Source organism: Dermochelys coriacea, chromosome 5, assembly GCF_009764565.3.
Source record: "Dermochelys coriacea isolate rDerCor1 chromosome 5, rDerCor1.pri.v4, whole genome shotgun sequence".
Lineage (NCBI taxonomy): Eukaryota > Metazoa > Chordata > Testudines > Dermochelyidae > Dermochelys > Dermochelys coriacea.
In genome coordinates, this window is record NC_050072.1 from 15,077,017 (window position 1) to 15,091,317 (window position 14,301).

Below are 14,301 nucleotides of genomic sequence, written 5' to 3' on the forward strand. Positions count from 1 at the left end.
AGGATGGAACTAGAAAGAAAGATGACCCATGGAACACTAGGACTTGGCACATTCAGAGTTATTCCCTGCTCTGCCAAAGACTTCCTTGGGCCACTTAGCCTCTCTATACCTCAGTTTTCCATCTGTAAAATGAGGTACTAGTGCTGCTGTCCCTCACAGGAGTATTCTGAGAATCAATACATTAAAACCTGTGAGGTGCTCAGATACTGTGGTAATATACAAGTACTTTAGACGGAACTTGCTTGGACGCAAACAACTATCTTTGGTGAAATGTCAGAACCTCTAGAATGGAAATTAAGGTCCTGCTCCTACTGAAATCTATAGCAAACCTGCCAGTGACTCCAGTGAAGCAGGATTAAACCCTAAAGTCCTGATCCTACAAATGCTTGTGCACATGCTTAAAGTTACTCAGGACTGGGACCTAAGCAAGTAATGCAGCATAGCAGAGAACAATATTATCTGGAGGCCAGATCTTGCCAATTATTCACCACTGCTGCAGGGAGAAGAGGCTGTTTCGGAATCCTGTGTTGTTCTGCATGAACAAAAGGATGTTATGCCAAGCAGTGCCAGACTTAAGCGAAGTGATGAATTGGAATTTGGAGGAGATTGGCAAGCCTAGGTGTTTTCCCCTTCAAAAGTACTATATTCATCATACATCTCAGGGGAGTTGTATTATTTCTGGTGTCAAGAGGTCACCTTCTTGGCTGGGGATGGGTTCCCTTCAGATTTCATACTGAGTGAAACACTTAATTCACAAAGGCTGGGCCAAGAGAAATCGGTTTGTTCAGGGGGACATTTAAGAGGTCTCTGCTTCTTTCTGGCTCTTTCTTTTCTAGCAAACTTAATCCAGTCAGCTAAGCAGAATAGTAATGAAGAAAGCAGTTGCCCCATTGGTATCATAGATGCCATAATATTTAACTCTTTTATTGCTGACTCTTGATGTGAAAAAATAAAAAAAAACTTCCCTTTCACCTTCTTTCCCTCCCCCCGCAAACACAAAATTGTACTAGTAAGATTTTCAAGAAAGCCCTACAGGTCAAGGAGGGAGTGGGAGAGGAGACACTTCATCAGCTGGGTTTAACCATAATGAATATATTCATAATAAAAATGGCTATATGCACCTGCAGTGCTCTGTTCTTCCAACCTTCTTGGGGTCCACTCATTCCTCACAGCCGCAGAATCTTCAAAGGGATTGTGGCAACAAGAGACGCTGACTAATAGCAGAGTAGAATCCTCTCCATTGAGATGTCCCCATGGCTGGCTTTTCATCCCCACTAATAGGAATTCCTGATTAACAGGAAACACATTGTTAATAGTAAAGCTGGCGTCCAAGGAGAAGGCCTATGGAGAAAACGATTAGTATAAGCTTGCTCTCTGCTCTGGACCTATGTAATGTATTATCTAGTGTATAGATATCTATACCTGTATCTATCTATAAGCAAACTGTGTTTTGTATAACCAACCACAGTTTAGAGCACAACTCTATGGTAGTTTGTGGAAGGAAGGGAGAGATGCTTTACTCAAACAAAACCACAGAAAGGTTTTTAAAAAAATGTTGGAATTTGGGCAGGACACTAGCATTAATGCTCCAATTCTTGCAAAAAATTTCCTGGGATGTCCAGTGACTGCAAGTATTATTAATTATTTTGGGGTAGTGCCCAGGAGCCCCCCAGTCATGTACCAGGACTCCATCGTGTTAGGAACAAAAGACAGTCCCTGCTCCAGAGAGTTCACAGAGTAGGTAGATAAGTAGTCAGGGTGTTGGTGTTCTCATCCGAAAGACCGGTTTCAGAGTAGCAGTTGTGTTACTCTGTATTCGCAAAAAGAAAAAGAGTACTTGTGGCACCTTAGAGACTAACAAATTTATTTATGCTCAAATAAATTTGTTAGTCTCTAAAGTGCCACAAGTACTCCTTTTCTTTCATCCAAAAGAGCTAGTGTACATTGTGGGTTAATTTTCCAAAATGCTTTTTTAGGGATGTAGCTGCTTAACTCTCACTGGAGTTAATGGGAATTTCCTGACCAAATCGCCGTGCAATCACTATGAAAATGCACCCATGTCTTGTCCTTAGACTTTCCACATGCCAGACAAAAGGGGTGAGCTTTCAGAGTACTCGTGTAGCTAAAGAGTGAGACAAGGCTGATGGGACAGAGCAACTGTGTTTTAGATCACAGCTATGCACGTGTCTGCAGTTATTTTCCCCACCACTCTGTCTTCCAGCCTCCCTTTCTTGGGAGCAAACATCATATTGAAACTTACAAGAATCCTGTATATTTTTGAGTGACATTCTGGTAATCGCTGAGACAGCTGGAGTCTTAGAGTTGTGGTGTATAGGCTCCCCTGGTAGAACAGGCAGTTTTTCCGATTTAAGTTCTGCTGAATGGTACCTCATTTCATTAATTCAAAAATCGATTTAGAGTGATGGTGCAAATGAAAATATGCCATCTTAAAGGGCCATTGCATTTTAAGCTTAGTAACCTTGACCGGATCCTGTCAGTTTTAATACTTAATCAATTAGTCTGTAACTCTGAGTGTCTTTTTAGTTTCCATATTCACTTATGTCCCAAATCTTAGTTCCATTGAAGTGAATGGGTGCTTTGTCAGGGACTTGAGCTGGAGCAGGATTTGGCCTTTAAAGGGAAAATAGTTATTTGACCTAAAAGCCAAAGGGAAGGGGAAACAGACTGTCACATTGTCCCGATTATTTTTCCTTTTTCAACCAGAGAGGACCAATTGTACGGGGAGGGGGGGCAATTGTATCTGTGCTCAGTGTTAATGCTGAGCTGGATTTCCTCAAAAGGAAATGCATTAGGGCAACTTTGTCCATGGAACTCCAGGCACACTCTCAAGGCACAATGCAGTGACTAGTGCTCTAACCATACAGCTAAGGGTAGCCTAGAATTCCTCCTTACCTGTAATGGGTGAAGAAGCTCAAATAACCTGGTTGGCACCTGACCAAAGGGACCAATGGGCAAAGAAGGTACTTTCAAATCTGGGGGGGGGAGGCTTTGTTGGTGTGTTCTTTGGGGAAAGCAGAGAAGCATCAGGTCAAAAAACTCCTTCTCCTATAAACCATCCTGAGCAAGTCTCTGATATTACAAAAAGAGTAAATAATTAAGGCAAGGCAGAGTCAGCAGCGCGCCCCTCAGGCAGGGGAGCGCCGGCGCGGGTCGGCAGCGCGCCCCTCAGGCAGGGGAGCACCAGCGCGGGTCAGCAGCGCGCCCCTCAGGCAGGGGAGCGCCGGCGCGGGTCGGCAGCGCGCCCCTCAGGCAGGGGAGCGCCGGCGCGGGTCGGCAGCGTGCAATTCTGCTACCCAAGGCAGGTTGGCCGGGGTAGGGGAACGCAGGCCCACCCGACTCCACTGCGTTCCGGCCCAGGGTCCTGACAGCGGCGGGAGACGAGGGTCCCGCTGCTGGGTCAGCGGAGAGCCCCCCCCCATGCCCCGCTGACCAAATACACCCACCACACTGTGCAGTTCTGCCCCTGGGCTACTTCCTACCCAGTCTCTCAAATGGGCCTCTCTGGTCCCTCCAGCTCGTCTGGGTATTCAGCTGCTGGTAGCTCCAGCCCCCCACCTCTGTGTCGGGCTCACACTGGCCCGGGTTACAACCTGGCCCCTCCAAGTCCTGCGGGTACTCAGCGGCCAGCAGCCCTGGTTGGCTCAGTCCTTCCTCCCAGTCGGGTGCCTCCTGGCCCAGGGCCTCCCCTGGGTCGACAGCAGGGTCTGGAGGGAAGAGCCAGCGGCCTGTGTCTCCCTCCCTCCCTCCCTGGTGCTGCTCCTGCCGGGCAAAGGGCTCCGCCCTTTGTACTTCCTGTTCCGCCCCGCCCCTTCCAGGGATTGGCGTAAGCTTGGTCTGGCCCCGCCCACTCAGGCTGAGAGGGTGGCTCTTTTCCCTCTGGTTCGGAGGGAAGCCACCCTGGCTCCCTACACTCCTGCACAGACAAGCTTTACCTTTAAGGGGGAGAGTTACATTGTGACTCGGGAATGAAGTTGTTGATCACGTTCTTCATCACAGAGTTTTAGGTGACCTTTTGGCTACCTTGGTTCCCGGTTATTGAGTGCCTTGAAATAAAGGACCAAGGCTTTGAACTTGACTCTCTGATGGGAAGCCAGTGTAAAGAGCAGAAGAGAGGTGTGGTGTGCTCTCAATAACCCGTGTTGCTGTGGAGACACACTACAGCTGATCTCATGAAGATCAGGTCACAACTGAACAAGTGAAGGAAAACACAAATTGGTTGTTCGACTGTAAATAGGTCAGAATAAGTCTGTAATAAGAGTGCATTCAAAATGCTGATATCTGCAGAGGGTGTGTTTCTAATCCCAAACTTAATGGTACAATAAATCCCTTCCTGTACAAATGCCTGTGCTGAGAAGAAGGAAGGAAGGTTGTGTCTCTGTATCTCTGTCCCACTGGGCCATCTGAGATACATATATCAACAGTCTTGACCTAGGACACTAGAGCTTCACAACTGAATGGCACAACATGAATCATGCACAGCAGTAATTCTATTATGAAACAATTACAAAACAGATTGAAACTGAGTGCTGCATGTGGCTCTGCAGAAACGAAGCTATTCTGCATTTGTAAGGCAAGAATGGAGATTATCAGCACATGGCCACTTCCCAAACAACACAACTTTTGGAATTATCTGCTTACAAACTACATGTTCTTTTAAATGAATCCATCTCATAAGCAGCACAAGCCAAATCTGAAAAGAACTGCACATTTTTTTCTGTCCTCTAAACACCCCTTTTTTAAATATTAATTTTGCTTTCTTGATATTAATTTTGACTGCAGTTTACAACCTTGTATTGTGAACCATTCAGGGTGTGTCTTTACCATAGAGTTAACCCAGGTGGTTGGTGCCCAGGTCTGAGCACCGCTGTTAGCCTACCCTGGATGTGAGCAGCCACACTGCAAAGTCATACCTGAGTTTACTATGTCCTCACTGATGCTGCACTCACCTGTGTGTGTTGCTGGGACTTCTGTGAGGCCACATCACAGCGTATTTTTGTGCTGCAGTAACCTGAGCTGCTCTATGGTTCTTTCCCAGTGAATTGTGGGAGACCTTGTCTGTCCTTCTGGGCACACTGGGGCAATTGTGGGGAAGGCACAGGAGGACTATCAGCACTTGAGTGGTTTATCCTGTGTCCTCACTGCAAAGTAGGAGGGTTACCAGCCTGAGTTAAAGCTTCACTTGGGTTTTAGCCTACAGGTCCAGCTGGGCCCAGAGTGAAAACAGCACTAAACTCTGGTGAGACAGGTGCATTGACATGCAAGGTAGCTCTGGTAAATGCATGAATTAACTCTGCAGTGAAGACAGACCCTTAATTTTCACAAGCTAAGCTGTGTTGGGCTGCATCAGTACTTGGATGGGAGTCATCCAAACAACATCTAGGTACAGCAGAAAGTGGAGCTGTTGTTTAAGTATGTGACACCCTTTCCTCTGAATCAGTTCTAAACCAGAGCCTCAGAAGGAGTGAATAGCCCATGTTGCTGGAAATACTGGGTCAGATACTCATCTGGTCTGAACAGGCAGTGCATTTTGGTGTGAAATTGATTTCAGTGACGCTATACGAATTCACTCCAGCTGGTGATCCAGCCTAGCATCTTTTGGAGAAACTTGAAATCTGCCGTAGGTCTGTTTTACTTGTGAGAACCCAAGGCACTATCTGTAGAATGAGAGAAGGTGTTAACTCCATGACTGGGCCATATTGCCAGCTGGGTGTTTTATAGTCCATCAACCTGAATTTTCCTTGTTTGTTTGGTTCCATTGGATACAGCAGTTTCCTTCACTTCCTGTTCTTATCAGCCATGTAGTGTTTCTGTGCACTGTTAAACGGCTGCTGTGTTCCATCCCAGAAGTGGCTGCTTTTAGTGATGGACAAAGTGATCCCTGTATGTCCTTCATATTTCAGTTTGAAGATTTCAGAGACCACTTCAGGAAAAAAAGGGTGTAATGAAGGCTGGATGTTACTTTTCAGGGCAGGGAGTATTGCCAAACTTGTGTCTTGTCTACATTAGGAGAGTGTGTGCCTGTGTAGCTGTAATGTGCACCAGTGCAACAGGGTAATGTAGACATTTTGCACTGGCATAAAGCAGACTTACACTGGTGCCGTTTACTTTGGTATGTTATCAGGTTAATCTGCAGTGGTGTCATTTCCACTTTACAGTGGTGCAATGCACTTATATTTGGGTTTTGCACACGTTATTATGCTGATTTAGTTCCACTGGTGCAAATTCAATGTAGAGAGAGCCTCAATTCATCAGATCTAGCAGAAAAAGACATGATAAGAACCAATGGCTGGAAATTGAAGCCAGACAAATTCACATTGTAGATAAGCCACCATTTTTAAGTGACTGTGATTAACAATTAAAACAAATTACCAAGGGAAGTGGTGGCTTCTCCATCTCCTGATGATCCTCAAGACTGGATGCCTTTCAGAAGGGATGCTTTAGCCAAACACAAGTTATATGTTAGGCAAACAAATTGGACTCAATACCGGGGCAACTGGGTGATATTTAATGGCTCTGATATACAGGAGGTCAGACTAGATGTTCTAATGCTCCCATAGGCCTTAAACTCTATGAATATGAATCTGTGAATGTAGGCTATGGCCCTAATCCTACACCATAGAAGCCAATGGGAGTTTGCCATTTGACTTCACTGGGAGCAGGACCAAGCCCCATCTGTGCATAGTTTTATTAGCCATTCATTTGAATCTGCAGCTTCTTCATTAAGTTTTCTGAACAGCTCTCCATCACTTGAAGAATCCTCACATTCTCCCCAGGCATCCTTCTACTTTTTCTGGGCTGTTTTGCAAAGAGGTTGGACTCGTTACACTCAGGGTGACCAGATGATAAGTGTGAAAAATCGGGACTGGGTGGGGAGTAATTGGCACCTATATAAGAAAAAGCCCCAAATAGCAGGACTGTCCCTATAAAATCGGGACATCTGGTCACCCTACACTCTCTCCACATTTGCCTGAATGCTGGACAGTTTCTGTGCTTCTGCCGGCTGCCAAGTCAATGGCTTCGCTATTTGTCTGACATTTTCTTTCCTTTGCCTCTTTATTTTCTTTAAACTTCTTTCCTTACTTGTTTAACTGCCGTGTGTTCAGTCGTAATTGGTGACTCTATATGCAAATTTGCATTTGTGTTTGTTCAGCTGCTGGCCATATGAATATTGCCTTTGCAACTGTCAGAACAATGATCCTGAGTGTGTCTTTCACGTTCCTGTGTTGTTGTTGCAGCCCAAAACTGGATCTTTAATGAGAGACAATCTTCTAATATTCTAAATTTCCAGATCTATGCCAAGCAAATGTGCATATCCATAAGAGGGACAGACACAAATTTGTTGCAGTAAACCAGTAAGATTGCATTTCACTATTGGTTCTGTACTAGTAATGCGAATAATCCCCACTCTGTGGTTGTGTCATCCTCATCCTCACACTCCAGTTCCCCTTCAGATAAATAACACTGGTTATTTAAAACATTTCACATGGCAATTTATTATACTTTCCCTAGAACAAATTTGCATTGATCTGCTAAATGTGCTCTGACAAAGGAAGTGGCCATTCATAAATATATTACAGTGGTCAGTGGCTAAACAGTCTCCAGATCTGTCTGCCAAACCAGTCTGCCCATCAGAATTGTATTCCTTGGTACCCGCATTAGTTCAACCCATTTTCTGAGGCCAACTGGCTCTTAACCATAAAGACCAAGGGCTTATATTTTGCTAAATGTGGGAAGAACAGACTCGTGCTCAGTGGCAATGGAAGGAATTTGTGTTTAGTCTCATACCACTGAATTTAGGTTTAAGACAGTCAAAAAAAAATTTGGAAAATGAATGGGAGAAGAAATAGAAAAGGAGATGAGGAAGACGAGAAACTTTCCTGTTTGCTGTAAGTTACAGTCTTGTTACAAATATAGATTCTCCACACAAGGCTCTATCAATATTTATTTGTTTCCATTCATTAATACAGTTGTAGGTTGTTTTGTAAGTGTGTAAAGAGGTATTTGAGAGCTAAGCTTTATCCTTAATAGGGCAATGTCAGTATAAAAGTGAGTTAAAAAAATCTTTACCTAGGTTACTAGTAATTCCTTACATTGTTAAAATTGGAAGAGTATTATAAATCTAACTTACTTTTCATTCTCTATTGCGTTGCACTTTCCTCTGCTTGAACGCCCGAGTTTAACTGGTCAATTTTGCTTTCTGTTTATGTTCAGTCTCAGTTTCCGGTTCTTATGCACCAGTATGAGGTTGTGTTTGGGTTGCAAATATTGCAGGGGAATGATACAGGTAACACAACACATTTTAATTACATGTAAAACATCTGTTTGCAAACAAAAATCTTTACTAAAAAAAAAAAAGTTAAGGCAAAAATATTTCATTGGTGTTCAGCTAACACCTAAACTCAAAATTGCGCGTTCTTTATAAAATTTTTCCTCTTGAAAAAACTCAGATGTTAGAATGTCAGAAAACGAACAGTGAAAAAGATCCAGCCTTCTGAGGGTTGAGGTGTAAGGGCCTAGAAAGAAGGGGAAAGACGCTTAACATTACAAAGCCAGTTTCATTAATATTATGGTTGCCCCAGTCCCTACATACAGCCTCTCTCTTTTTGTCAGTGCAAATTGTGAAGTTCCTTCATTGCAACTTCAAGGACCTGAAAAGTGCTGAATTTTACAGTGCCGATCCACCATGCTTTTTAAACAAAGTAGCAAGGGTTAAAAGGACAGTGGGCATGCTGGGAACTGCTGCTGGTTTTACTGCTAGCCCTATGCAGTCTTTGAGAAGCCAACACAATCCAGGGCTCTGGGGGGGGGGGTCTCCTTTTAAAGGGATAGCACTGTAAATAGAGGCTCTCCTTTTTAGAGATGTCTGTTCCCCCACCTTGATGCATTCACAGTCCAGAACTGGTGACCTTACATGTCACTGCCATAGGGAAGCAGTTGTCATGTCACAGTCACCAGACTGAATGAGCTGGAGGAGAGAGTCTGATTAGATAAGAGCAAGAGCTTCTATTTAGATGCACAGCTATCTGGATAATCAACAGTGGGAGAAAAGGAAATAACCTGGTAAAAGGCACACAACCTCTAAATGGGATTTGGATGCAATGTGGCGTTCTTAAAAAGATTCCTGTGCATCTTTTTAAACTCTATTCCGGTGTTGCCTTGAAGATAACCTGGATTAAAGCAATGGAAAACCACACAAGTCATAGGCTACCCTAAATCCTGTCCTTTTTTATGAAAACAAGCCTTTAAACTTCCTCCCCTTTTTGCATGTGTTGCAAACCCTGATAATTTTGTCTTGGGACAGCCTGTTTAGAAATCGGAAATGTCCAAATTCAGATGGAGAATGCAAGACACCCTTTGGCTGCATCTGCTGGCAGGAATTTCCTCCAGCTTCAGCTTCTTGTAGAAAGGAGCAAGGGGAAAATGTCCTCACTTTTCAGTGTTACAGGCGCACACTTGTTTGTTTGTTTGTTTGTTTGTTGTTTAGGATGATAGTGTCCGCTTTGTGGGAAACATCCCACGCGAGATACTTTGGCTCCTCTAAAGAAAATACAGACTGTGGACACAAGTGAATGGGTGGCCAAATTACTTCATTCATTTTACTGTTGCTTTTCAGGGAGACACACGATATAATCTAATAGTGGGAGCAAGAGGCTAAGAGCCAGGACTTGTGGGTTGTATTGATGGCTCCCCCATTGACTAGCTGTGCTATCTAGGGCAAATCATTTGCAGACTTTTATTCCCATATGTGCCTGGGTAAATCTCCACCATAGCTCTCAGTGACTCAGTTTTCCCATCTGTAAAATGTGGATAAAGGTTCTCGTCTACCTCACAAGGGTGTTGAGACATAATGATAGTTTGTAAAGTGTCTTTAGAGCTTTGGATGACATGTGCCATAGAGGGGCAAAGCATGTCTCTTCAGACAGAGCGGATAATGACTCCCTCTTTTTTCACTAGAAAGTAAACAGCTGAGCAGTAACAGGGGTCATGTCAGGAAGGAGCAGAAGCCCACACGCCACGTTCTTCTATAACTTGACACTCTTCTGTTCCTCCCCTGGCCCTCACAGGAACCTGCTAATGTTCAGCGAATGTTGCTGGGCAAGCATGCCAGCATATGAATGCCAAACATAGGTGCATTTGGTGAGAAAATGCTATTGAAATCCATAGAAGTGGGAGGGCATTTTTTAGGGCACAGGGTGAAAACAGTCAGGGCTTTGCTGAAAAGTAAAGTCTGAATAGAGAGAGTTGGCAGCCAAGTGTTGGATTTTATATTTGTTAGTTTTCTTTTCTAATTTTGTCTCTTGATGTTCAGTTTTAGCAACTCCTGTTACATTTCAAAAAACTTTCTACCTGAACGAGAACAGGTAGAACTCAGAAACAGAACTCCTTTGAAACCAAGGGCTCCAAGTTGGTGGAATAGTGTGGGTACAACCAAAATTTCTTTTGTCATAAACTTGTGGCAAAAAGTTTTCCTGAGATCTCTTCCTTGCTTGGCTTCTATCCAAAGAGACATTTTTACTGCTGAGGTTGGGAGAAGCCAACCCTTCAGATCTTTGGTCTAGAAGGGACTGCTAAACTAACATAGCAACAAGCTGGAATCCTTCAAAGGGGACCAAAGCAATTAGACATTCAGTGGGGCTTGACCACCTAACTCTCTTGAAAATCCAATGCAGTGTCTTGGGGGAAGGTCAGAGACATGTCAGGTTTTGTGCTGTCTTGGATAGCTATATAACATCTCTCCTGTTTTGTTGGGAAGGCGCACAGAGCTCTTACCTATAAGAAGGGGAAGACTTTCTAGTGAGACATGAGACACAAAGACTATCTGAGACTTGGTGGCATAGTCTGCCAGGTCAATGGTGAAATACAGACCCAGTTGACAGAGATCAGACACACTGGGTGCAACAATATGTAAGATTTCTAGGGTGTCGTGAAGCCATCTTTGTTAGTGAAGCCTAGGGTTAGCTATCTGTCTGAGGTACTTACATGGCCTCCATTACCGTAGTATCTAACTGCCTCAATCTTTAAAGTATTTATCCTCCCAACACCTCCGTGAGGTAGGGAAGTGCTATTAACCCTATTTTACAGATTGGGGGGGGGCCTGGAGCATAGAGAGGGTTAGTGACTTGCCAAGGTTGCATGGCATGTCTGTGACAAAGCAGGAACTTGAACCCAGCCTCCCAAGGCCAAGGCTAGGACTCTAACCACTGGACCATCCTTCCTCCTGTAACAACACATTCTGCAGCATTTGTCTAGCTGTTTGTTTTTTTTATGTTCCTTTTGATTTCATACTTTCTCTCCATTTCTGTAATCTGCCAATAAAACCTATTTGTATTTAAGACCAAAAGAATTGTTAGGCTTGGAGACTTGTTTGGGATAGTTCACAGGCAGGTGCAAGAGAGCAAGCGAGAGCAGCTGACTCTAACCAGGAAGGAAAGACAAATGGGAGAGGAGGGGGAATAGTGGTGTGAGGACAGGGTCAAGGGCACACAAGGGATTGCTAACTCTGTCTAGCTCCCTGCAGCATAGCTCCAGGGAAAGGACCAGCCTGGGAATGGGAATTATGTGAAAGACACTTGGTGGTGATCATCCAGGGGTCTATGGAAGTTGTGTTGGTTGCCCAGCAGGGCTTGGAGATGTATTGATCAGCATGAGAGTGCTCTGTGGGCTTGGGTAATGCGAACATGTTTGGACTGTTATTGTTTGGGATTGTGCAATTGCACGGCTGCTGTGTTACTCTGCATGGCTGAGCAACTCCTCAGGAAATCGCTCTCTTCATCAGTAATGATCACGGAAATACTCAGTGCCACAAATTACATCATTGGAAAGCCTTTGTTCAGGAAGCTGTTGTGGCAAGTTTGTTGCTATCCTGGTGCAGATGAACGTAGGAGAAGGTAAAGGGCTTGAGCATGCTGACTTGTGTGTTTGTGTTTGCAGGAGACAACAGAGACCTCCTGGAGGAAACAAATCGCAGCAGCAGCACACAGATCATCAGCAAGGTACTGCCAAACACAACAGGGAATACCAGAAACTCTACCAGGGAGGACAAGCCCCTCACTCCTCAGGGAGGCCAGCCCACCATGGCTACAGCCAAAACCGGCGATGGCACCACAACCAGAAGCACTCGCCCAACGACAAGGAAACGCACAGAAATGCCAAAGAGACTGAGAATTTGAAAATCGAGGACGCCTCCATCTGCACAGTGCACATCCCCCTGGAGATGCACCGGAGCACGGAGGTCGTGGAGAGACAGTCTCAACAGTACATTCAGGAACCAGAAACCAAGCGGAGAGACAGTGTTCATGAGCGCATCGGGGAAAGGCCAAAGGTCAATTTGCTCCAGTCTTCCAAAGACAGACTGCGAAGGAGACTAAAAGAAAAGGTACTATTCCCGTGGGGAGCTGAATTTCCCTTTATTAAAAGCTCAGATGTTAATCATTTCACACACCTACATGGGGCCTTGTTCCTGAGCACAGCCAAATTTATCGTCTCATCTCCTAAAGTCAACGTTTCTTCTGGTGGGTGGTTGGGTTTTGTGGTTCTTCGTCGGGCCTTTTACTGACACACTGCTGAGTCTCTCTATCTAACTGCACCTGACCTGTTGTTTGGTGTTCATGTTAAGACTAAGTTTTCAAAGGAGGAATTGTGAACTCCACACTGCAGAAAACACTGCATGAAGATGAGGGTTTATGAGCCCAAATCAGGAGCATGTGCATTTCCCAGCCTATTTGCAAATGCCAGTTGAGTCTCTGGAGTGTTCTAAAATGTGGCTTTGTGTCTCCTCTTGTATCTAGATACTGAGTACAGAATTCAGACTTTGAACATTGGATATGTAGATTTAGCCACTTAAACCTGATATCCGTTTATCTAGATAGATTGATAAATATATGAAAAGCACCCTTATCCTTCCCCCTTCTCTTGAACAACTCAACAATAACAAAACTCATGTGTGCAAGTGATGGATGAGAAATCCTTTTTTGGAGACAAAGTTTCAAATTTCTAAGGGTTTAATAGCTAATCTGTCCACATGCACCCTGGAGAATGTAGGATTTTTGTTGTGAGAGTATTTATGCATATTGATAAATCCACACAAATGAATTTGCAGCAAAAATATCCAAATGTGTAGTAAAAAATAAATGCAGATATGCAGAGCACATCTAGTACACGAAATGAAACAACCAGGAACATAAACAGCTCTGTTGTGTGTTTGTGTGCATACCCATTTGAATATGTCTGTGTATCTGTATGTATGCAGTGCGAAGTAGACCATTTTAATTCTTAACATTCTCCGTAAAATATAGATGATATGCAAACTGTTTTAAAATACTCACTTGCAAGTTTCTTTCCTGAGACCTACTGTAGAGTCTGATCTTGCAAATTCTCACTCACCTAAACAGTCCTTACTCGTGTGAGCAATTTCACTGACTTCTGTGGGACTATTTACATGAGAAGAGACGGTTTGAAGGATCAAACCCATAATCATAGCTTCTAGGAGCGTGGGGTCATACGAGAGCAATACTCCAGGTAAACACCAAGTTATGTGTATGCCCAATGTCCAGCATTGAGTTTACACAGCTGGCCTACTGACAGCTCCACCCATCAGGTTTCAAGGCCACACCTGGATTTACTAAAGGTTTCAGGGGACTTTCATAGAGTGTGGCACGATGTTTTATCAATGGAAAAAAAGGAAGAGAGGACATCAGCTCATAGCAAATGTGAGATGTCCACTGCGTGTCTGTCCCTAGCAAAAAGTTTCACAGCGTAATTAAATGTTAAAAAGCAGCAATACGTGTGTGGTAATGTTATTAATTTAAAGGCACAAAAGTCAGAAGATGAAAAAGTTAGAGCTCTTGTAGTAACTGCAATTTGTTCACATTGTGCATATATTGCATGTGATAGTCTTGATTAGCACTTAGGTTGTTCAATGTCTGTCCTGATCTAGGTACTTCTGTGGCATTGTAGCCTTATAATCTGAGCAACTCACAAATATTAGTGAATTTATTTTCATAAAAGCCCATAAGATAGGAAAGCAGCATTATTCCCATTTTACAGATGGAAAACTGAGACATGGCGCGATCAAGGGACTTGCCCAGGATCACGCAGGAAGTATCTGGATGAGTCAGGAATTGATTGAAGATCTCAGTCCCAGCCCAGTGCCTTAAACCATCAGGCTAATGTTCTTCCCACTGACCAGAGTATATGGGCTGTGAGTTTGTAACATGAGAGGGAGAACGGAGCAATGTCTACTGGGACCAGCCTACTACCACTAAGAAAGAAGGGAAAGTG

At 44.0% G+C, this 14,301-nt stretch overlaps 1 protein-coding gene across 7 annotated transcripts in view; it reads left to right on the forward strand.

Annotated features, from left to right (window-relative positions):
- Positions 1-14,301, forward strand: part of CTIF (cap binding complex dependent translation initiation factor) — a 351,897-nt gene that overhangs the window by 240,050 nt on the left and 97,546 nt on the right. For all 7 annotated transcript variants that reach the window (XM_038402138.2, XM_038402139.2, XM_038402141.2 and 4 more), the window contains one exon: positions 11,953-12,397. In XM_038402138.2, the coding sequence (XP_038258066.1) occupies positions 11,953-12,397 (445 nt within the window). The remainder of the gene's footprint in view (positions 1-11,952; positions 12,398-14,301) is intronic.